The 8756-nt window shown below is 50.2% G+C and overlaps 1 protein-coding gene across 1 annotated transcript; it reads left to right on the plus strand.

Moving 5' to 3' along the window:
* Window positions 1–10: 10 nt before the first annotated feature.
* ASF1B (anti-silencing function 1B histone chaperone) lies at window positions 11–8605 on the plus strand. The gene is made up of 4 exons (XM_072787010.1): window positions 11–580; window positions 5148–5263; window positions 6866–7042; window positions 7425–8605. Exons 1-4 carry the CDS (start codon window positions 472–474, stop codon window positions 7626–7628), a joined length of 606 nt encoding a protein of 201 aa, XP_072643111.1. The 5' UTR covers window positions 11–471; the 3' UTR covers window positions 7629–8605.
* Window positions 8606–8756: the final 151 nt, after the last annotated feature.

Genomic DNA, 8756 nt, shown 5'->3' on the forward strand with positions numbered 1-8756 from the left:
GCGTCCCCCGGAAGGGCGGGGCGAAGCGCGCACCACGCCGGTGCGGGAACCTTTGGGATTGGCCGAGAGGAGACTCGCGCTCTGCCTCCGTCTACCCCCGCCCCCAGACATCCGAGTCGGAGACGCTGGGGATTGGTTCCCGCTGGACACCCAAAAAAGCCAAGAAATGATTCCGCCTCCCTTGAGCACCCCGGCGAGGGAGCCCCACGGATTGGCCCGAGGAGTCTCGGCGCGCGCCGACCCGCGCTCCACGATTGGCTGAGGGTGTGCTCGCGCCGTCGGCGAGCGCTGACGGTGATTGGCCGGAGGGTGGGGCCGGCTATTTGAAGGAGGCGCGCGGAGCGAAGGCGCACTTCAGTCGGCGGACAGAAGAGGCGGGAGCGGTAGGGAGTAACGCTACCCCGCTGACCGCAGAGGACTCAGGCGCGGGCTCGGCCCCAGCTGTGGCCTCTGCCGCGGCCCGGCGAGGCGATGGCCAAGGTTTCTGTGCTGAACGTGGCGGTGCTGGAGAATCCGAGCCCTTTCCACAGCCCCTTCCGGTTCGAGATCAGCTTCGAGTGCAATGAGGCCCTGGCGGACGGTGAGGCTGGGCCGGTGTGGAGATCCCCCTCCCCCACCCCTCCCCACCTTCCCAGACTTCCCACGAGAAACGAGCCCCCCCCATTCCCCTCCTCCCCTCCCCTTCAGCCCCAGCCTCCTTGAGAGACTGCCCCTGACACCCCTGGCCAAGCCGCCCCCGCCCCACGGTTACTCCCATTTCTCCCGCGGAGACCTCCTCATCCCCCCTCCCCCTTCCTGTGGAGCTTCTTTGACCTGCGGAGACCTCCAGTCACCCAGACTGACCCTCACAGTTATCCTTATGAGATCCCTTTCCCTCGTGGCAAGACCTTACTCGTCCCCATCTCCCCATTTGTCTCTCCGTACAGCCGGTCTCCCCTCCCTAAGCCGCATGATATTTAAAACAACCCCATCCCCACCCACTTCGGATTGTTTTCTACCCCCAAAGCACATACCCTGGACCCTGGCTTCCCACCTCCTTATCCTGGCCCCAGTTTTACCAGCTTGCGCCCACGGGGGGAAGCACGGCAGGTTTCCAGCTCCAGTCTTTCAGGATAACTTGGTCTCCCCAGTTCCCGTGCCTCCCTCCTGTCTGTGTGCTTCGATAAACACGCTCATATCTGAAGGGTGGCAACACCAGGCAAGCATCAGCCGGTTCCCACTGTCTGCCCACCAGGTTCCAGCAGATCTATTGCAGCAGTTCTTCCCACACTTTTGATGGGCTGACCCAGTCTGGGAGTTGGGGCCAGGCTGAGCCATGACGGTATCTGGCTTCAAACAATCGGCTGGGAGGTCAGAACTTTTTGTGAATCTTTTCCAAGGTGCTTTCACAGATGGACTTATTCATCTGTGCGTTATAAAGGTGGACATGGTTCTCATCTCACAGATGAGAAGACAGGAACCACAAAGAATGAAAGACCTTTCAAGTAAAGGTCTATAAAAATCGAAAATCTAAGGTTGCCCAGGGACTCTTGGCACCACTTTCAGGAGGAAGTACTCCATTAGACAGATTCTTCACTTGGTGGTTAAAGAAGAGGCAGCAGGCAGCTGGGGAGATGGGGATCTATGAGGCCATGGTGTGCTAACTAGCGCCCCTCAGTGGTAGGTGGGTGGTTTGTGGGAAAAGCCAGCCTTTTGTGTTAGTTTGGGGTTGATAAAATTTGAGATGTGTGTGCTTTTGGCCTGGGCCAATAGATCAGTCTCTCAGCTTCTCTCCTTTTTAAATTAAGGAATCTACTTGTGACTAACTATAGAATAAGCCCAGTTAAATCCTTTCTGGAACAAGCCAGGGTGTAAATAAATAATTAAAGTGTAGAATGACACTGTGGAATAAGAATTTAATTTTAAAGACAGGAGATGTAAGGAGCTAATAGGTTAAGGGATTCACAGTTCCCAGAAGGCAGGATATCAGGTTTCAAACAGCCTGTTTGTGCTCCTTGCATTTAAAAAGGGTTGCATAGTCATTATCTAGTACTTCTATTCCTAGGAAAACCCCTGCCCTATTACTTTACTAATCTGTTTATAGACTCAGAGCAGGAAAGTCAAAAGTCAACCTGCTGGTCATTATTTTTTAATAGAGAGAAATGGGCTGACTTCTCTGAGGTCACACAGCCTATCTGTAGAAGTAATGACACTAGAGTTTGTCTCTGAGTTGAGTCCAGAATTCTCTACCTTTGCTATTATAACCTGGGAAAAAAAAGAATTCATCCCTTATTTTATTTTATTTTACTTTAAGATTTTTTGTTTATTCGTGAGAGACACAGAGAGAGACAGAGGGAAAAGCAGGCTTCCTGTGGGGAGCCTGATGTGGAACTTGATCCCAGGACCCCAGGATCACAACCTGAGCCAAAGGCAGATGCTCAACCACTGAGCCATTCAGGTGTCCCTTCATCCCTTATTTTAGAAGTGGAGCATAAATAAAACTGACCAAATAATTGATTTCCACGTTGGGACGCTCTCAAAAGAAAATGAAGGGAGTGCTACTATTAATTACACCCAGACAATAAAGCTTTTGCTCAGAGAAATGGAAGTTGGAAAGCAAACTCTGGCCTGGAAATCCAGACTCTGGTTCTACCCCTAGGGCTGTCCATGACTTTGACCTGCCAACTTGCTTTCTGCCTATTCCTGGCCTTCTTCCCATGGAACAGAGAGAATCCGTTTCCTGCCTCCCAAAGAGATGGAGGGGGCCTGGCTTTAGAAGTCTCTCAGATTCTGGAGAAATCTCAGTCTCGTTACCTTGACGCTAGCAACTGAAGCTCTGACAAAAGACCCAACCCCCAATCAGTGACTGATTCTATTTCCCAAGGGGTTCTTTTTTCTCCTCAGCATCTAGAAATAGATGCTTCCTAGGCATGGGTCCACATTTAATACATTAGATGTGTTTTTCCTCTCTTCCATTGAGAAATTCAACAGCCACTGTTTGAATAAGTCATGAAACCAGATGTTCTGACCCACAGCTAACACCGTGGGCAGGCCAAGATTCATCTATATCATCTGAACACTGGCAAAGTGATAAATAGAAAAAAGCCTACTAGATAGTTTTTGTGTTGGTTTGTTTGTTTTAAGGCAGGAAACATTCTCCAGCTACTTCAATGAAAATGAACTTTTACATGCCTTCGATCAGGTTGTTAGTTTTGGTTTTGTTTTCGTACATAGTGGAAGAACATGTTGTTGACTGTTCCATTGCAAAGTTAGGGCCTAAAGACAAAATTGAATATTGTCAAGTTACCCTTGAAATTGCCTAAAAAGTTAGGCACACCGTGTTATGCATGTACAATCGCGTCCTGTATTCAGAAGGAATGAGTTTGTGCTGTACTCGTGATGGACATCCGTGGTTATATTTTAAAAATGGAGCCACTTAAGTATGCTTCTACTAAAAACGCTTCAGCAAGTTTAAGGCAATCCAGTTTTTAGGTCCTTATTTTCAAGCATCTGCTGTTTTCCATAGATGACTGTATCAGCTCCCCTATCCATTGAGTCAATATTTCTCTGTGGCCCTCGGTCAATTCTCTGGTTTCTTTTCGGCCTCTCTTGAGGGAGCCATTGCAGACCATTTGGCCGCCGGCGCAGTGCGCTTTCTCCTCCTGGTGGCACCCACACCACACCAGTCTTTGCCAGTGGTATCGAACATCCACTGCCCGTGGCCAACGCAGGGCCTGCTCTACTTTGGTGCCCTTTTTATCTACCTCCCCCCCCCCCCTTGCTGCCCCAGCACATTAGCTAAATGCACACATATAGGACTCCACTGGTGGCAGAGGGAAGGCCAGGAGGAAAGCTACCAAAATAGAGAACTGTGTTAGAAAGGCAAGGACAGAGCCAGCTTGATTTTTGTTCGCCCAGAAACATGTTTTATCTAGTCATGTCACTCCTTGTAACAAAGATAAATCAGTAAACTTAACTGGTTCCTGCAAATAATAAGAGACTAGAATTGAACCCCGGTGAGCCCATGGGTCATTGTATGGCCCAGACCTGCTAACTAGGGTCCCTGCATAGAAGACCTGGGTGACACTGCAAAGGAACAGGAAATCAGTGTATCGAGGAAGAGCTTGGGGCTCGGGTGACAAACCTCCGGAGCTGTGGCCCAGCATAGCGGTGTTTACCAAGTTGGATGCTCTTGTGGGACACCAGACCAGGGCAACTTCAACAACACTTTGCTTCCTGTGAAACTCATAGCTTGTGAAATTTCCTCCAGCCGCTGGAGCCACAGGTTGTGTAATTTCAAAGAACCTAAAATAAGTTTCAGGTCTCCTGCCAAGCTTCCCTGTACTAGCGTGACCTTGCCCCTGATACACTTGGACCTCCTGCAAGAGGCAGCGGTCACCGGGAATTTCCTGTACTTGATGGGCAGGGTCTCCTTCAGCACTGTTCCTCTCACCTTGCTGGAACATACTCAGGGATGAGATTCCCCACCACCACCACTTTGTTGGGATGCAAGAGAGGCGGGGTTCAGAGGATCACCCTAGGATGCCACATTTGTTGACTGAGTCGCTGTCACCCAAATGTCTGAAAGTAGGCATGAGTTGGTGCTGGAACTGGAAGACCTGGAGACTGGCTGGCTCCCCCTGTGGCCTCGTCTTCCCCCTCCTGCCGGCTGGCTCTCCTGCTAGATTGGAATCTGCTGCCCTGCCCCAGTTGTCGAGGGATCTATTCAGTTTGGTGGCACCGGTCCCTGTGTGTGAAAGAGGATGCTGCTTCCTATCCCAGCACCCAGTGGGCAGGGCCCTGAAATGGCCCAATTCCCTGCTGTCCCTCCTCTGCACGCCTCTGTCACGTGGCTCCTAATTCAACCTCTGCCATACGGTTCACCCTCAGGCTCTGAGATCCCCAAGTTATCCCAAAGATGCAGGGTCAGGGTCACCCAGCAAAGCTAGGCTCACGAGAGAAATTTCCCCACTAGAAGTAGAGTTTCATGCCCCCTTCAGTGTTTAGGATGGTGGTGCCTGGCACTTACTCCCCAGCAGATGTCAGGCATTCTTGAGAATAAAAATCTTTCAATATATTAAGTATCTGTCCAAAACTCAACACAAGACCTTCCCCTGCCTTCATGCTGCCCAGCTATTTCAAGTCCTTAATACCCCATATCCTTACAGATCTAGAATGGAAGATCATTTATGTTGGCTCAGCTGAGAGTGAGGAGTTTGACCAAATCCTGGACTCTGTGCTAGTTGGCCCTGTCCCAGCAGGGAGGCACATGTTCATCTTTCAGGTAAGAAAGACAGGGCCTGAGGCCTTGGCACTTCTTCTACCTGAAAGCACACAGTGTGGTTCAGTGGTTAAAAGCTCAGGTTAAAATTCTGGCTCTGTGTTCAGGAACTGTCTGACCTCTTAGAAGTACTTCATACATTTCCGTTTCCTCCACTTCTGTTGTCATAGTTGTCGCCATGAGTCACTGATTCATATAGTTGATTCTTATTATTCACCAGAGTTATGTTCTATAAGGTGGCTGCAAATGCTGCATTAGCAAATTAATGAATACAGAACCAGTGCCCCTGGAAGAATGCAGGGTTGGGTTCCTACAAGTTCTATTGTCAACCAGTCAATACATAATCTTGTTTCATGTGTGTTTCTGTTGAAAGACACCTTATTTAGTATTTATTATTGTTGATCATTCACATGAACTCCCTGCCAACAGCACTATAACTCATGCCTGAACAAAGCTTCTCTAACACACGTATTTTCTCCATAAGGTGCATCATCATCACCTTGCACTAAGCACTGTACTTGGTAGCCATCCTGAACAACAAAATCACCAGGGCGCCTGGGTGGCGCAGTCAGTTGAGCATCTGAGTCTTGGTTTTGGCTCAGGCCGTGGTCTTGAGGTCATGGGATTGAGCCCTGCATCCAGCTCCATTGCGAGTCTGTTTGGGATCCTCTTCTCCCTCTGTCCCCCACCTTCCCCACCCCACCAATTCTTAGTTGCTCTTGCATGTGCTCTCTCTTGCTCTCTCTCAAGTAAATAAAATTTAAGAATAAATAAATATTTATTTATTTTTAAATATATAAAAATCAAATCCTTGCCTACCTCCCAGTCTACCGCTCCCACCCCAGTCCAGGCAACCTCATCCCATCCCCAAACGCCTCACCCACCTGTAGCCAGGCCACCAGCAAGCCCACCTGCTCCACTCCACGAGCAAGGCTGGCTTCCTGAGCATTCAGCTCATGCAGCCACACAGGGCCCGGCACCTGGTATAACGTTCTGCTGTCGCTGGCTAAAACTTGCTAATTTGTGAATAAGGGACCCCATGTCTCGTTTTGGTTTTATTTTGTACCAGTTATATAGCGGGTCCTATCCATAACAACACACCCCAAATGTGTCTGCCTCTGTCCTCTCCTTCCTGGTGTAAATCGCTGTCTGCACTCTGGGTTGACTGTAACCTGCCCAGTCTCTGCTCCCACAACTGCCCTCCTCCCATCACAGCATGCCATTCTTTACAGACCACAGGAGTGATGCAGCACTTACCTCCTGTTAGACATTCTTGCTCCTTCCCAAGCCCTTAACTGGCCCAAAAGACCCTGGGCGCCCTGGTCCCTACCTGCCCACTTGTACAGCCTTATCTTATGCCACCCCTCCACCCCCCCTCACTACACTTCTCAGCACTACATTTACTTCTTTGTGGCACTTGTCACACTGAGCATTTTACAGGCATTTGCAAGATTGATTGTGTCTTCCCCACTCGATTAGAAACTCCTGTTGTCAGAGACCATACCTTTTGGCTCAGTAAATATGTGTTGCTTGAAAATCATTGTGTTAAGTGGTAGAGGTGTGGCTGTACGATCAATGCTAAGGCACGGGGTGTGTTTCCTCTAGGCTGATGCCCCCAACCCATCCCTCATCCCAGAGACTGATGCTGTGGGTGTGACCGTGGTCCTCATCACCTGCACCTACCATGGACAGGAGTTCATCCGTGTGGGCTACTACGTCAACAATGAATACCCCAATCCTGAGCTGCGGGAGAACCCACCCCTGAAGCCAGACTTCTCTCAGGTGGGGCCTGTCTCTGCACTTCCTGCCTCGGACAGGCTGGCTCTTTGGCACCTGGGGGAGTTGAGTCATTGGAATTGGGAGCCAAGGTCACTTCTTAAGGTTTTCAAGCCCTGCTCAGATCTTGGAGCTCCAGACCAGAACCAGAGAGAGAAAGGTCTTTGTTTCTCAGAAGCACGCCTGGCAGAATTGAGATTAGATAGGTCTCAGCCCTAAATCACAGTACATAGGCACTCCCGGGAGTTCTACACATAGTTGTTGATGGTGATGGAATAAGTAAGCTCTGTTCTTCCTGGCCTTGGGGCAGGGTCTTGGGGTGCCCTGGCTCTGTGGGAGTAATGACGGGGCATGCTGACAAGGGTTGACATTCCTCTTTCTGCCCCAGCTCCAGAGGAACATCTTGGCCTCAAACCCCCGAGTGACCCGCTTCCACATCAACTGGGACAACATGGACAGACTAGAGGCCATAGAGAACCAGGACCCCACCCTGGGCTGTGGCCTCCCCTTCAGCTGTGCTCCCATCAAAGGCTTGGGTCTCCCAGGTTGCATTCCTGGGCTCCTACCCGAGAATTCCATGGACTGCATCTAACTCGAGGAATCCAGGCCCTACCTGGGCCCAGCCGGGACTGTGGCCAGTCTCCTAGCACATCTGGAGAGGGCAGCTGGGCCTCCTGGACAATCCCACGGAGGCCATCTAGAGGACTTTGGGGCCATCAGCTATACCCAAGCCAGACGTGGTTCTGAGGAAGGAGCAGGCCTCAGGTCTCTCCCAACACTGACCCAGAAGGATCAGCTTTTACCTCTACTGCCCAGGCCTGTAAGAAGCAGGTACTTCACTTTTTAATTCTTTGTGACATGTGTCTTTTCTGTCTTACACACACACTATAAATTCCACCTGCAGGCCTTTCTGCCACCATGCTCCTGTGAGTACCATTGACCCAGAGCTCTTCCCACAGACCTCCCTGGCTTGCCTTGAGGATTTCTTGGTCAACGCCTGGCAAGGCTCCAGGCCTGTTGAGCCGAAGGCTCTGTCATTCCTGTCCCTCCCCAAACATCTGAGCAAATCCACCCAGCTTTTTGGAGTCACAGGCAAGGAACCAAGCTTGGTTAGAAGGTGGACTTGGACACAATTTCTGTCCTCCTAGGATAGTTTTTAGGTCTTTTAATCCAACAGCCTCTGGAAAAGTCTGTTCCCAAAGGTATGCTCAGCAGGATGCTAAGGAATGATGGTTGACTCCGTACAACCACCTTCCTGTCCTCTCTTAATTGGATCTGGCTTTCCCTGGAGGCTGCCATGGTGGGAAGGTGGCAGGTTGGTGGAGTCTGTCTCAATGCTGGCATCAGGGCCCCTCTGCCTGCCTTAATCTGCCCTCTGCGAAGACCTCATGCTCTTGCAGGCACAGGAAACCATAGGGACCCTGAAAACCTCTCCCCTTGCCATGCTCCCTGCAACACCCCATTCCCTCGCTGCTACGTGGATGCAATTGTGATTACAGTTTGTATATTAAAAGGTTTTTATATTAAATATGTTTGGTTGATCTAAAAATAAAAAGCACTTCCTCTAGACTGATTCTGCTTTTATCTTAGGTGGGCTGAAGCAGATTTGTCCATCTCTCTTCATGATGTCGTGAAGGGGCTCTGGCCCCAGCCAGTGGGCTGACCGTCCTTTGTTCCCTTGCTCAGCTTCTTACCCTAGTCTTAATTGGTTACATAATTG

Source organism: Canis lupus, chromosome 19 (assembly GCF_048164855.1).
Source record: "Canis lupus baileyi chromosome 19, mCanLup2.hap1, whole genome shotgun sequence".
Classification (NCBI taxonomy): Eukaryota; Metazoa; Chordata; class Mammalia; order Carnivora; family Canidae; genus Canis; species Canis lupus.

Bases quoted from the DNA above. Each gene is read 5' to 3' on its own strand.
- ASF1B (XM_072787010.1), top strand. From the start codon at position 472: ATGGCCAAGGTTTCTGTGCTGAACGTGGCGGTGCTGGAGAATCCGAGC. The intron at 581-5,147 runs GTGAGGCTGGGC...ATATCCTTACAG, and splicing joins CAATGAGGCCCTGGCGGACG to ATCTAGAATGGAAGATCATT. The intron at 5,264-6,865 runs GTAAGAAAGACA...TGTTTCCTCTAG, and splicing joins GGCACATGTTCATCTTTCAG to GCTGATGCCCCCAACCCATC.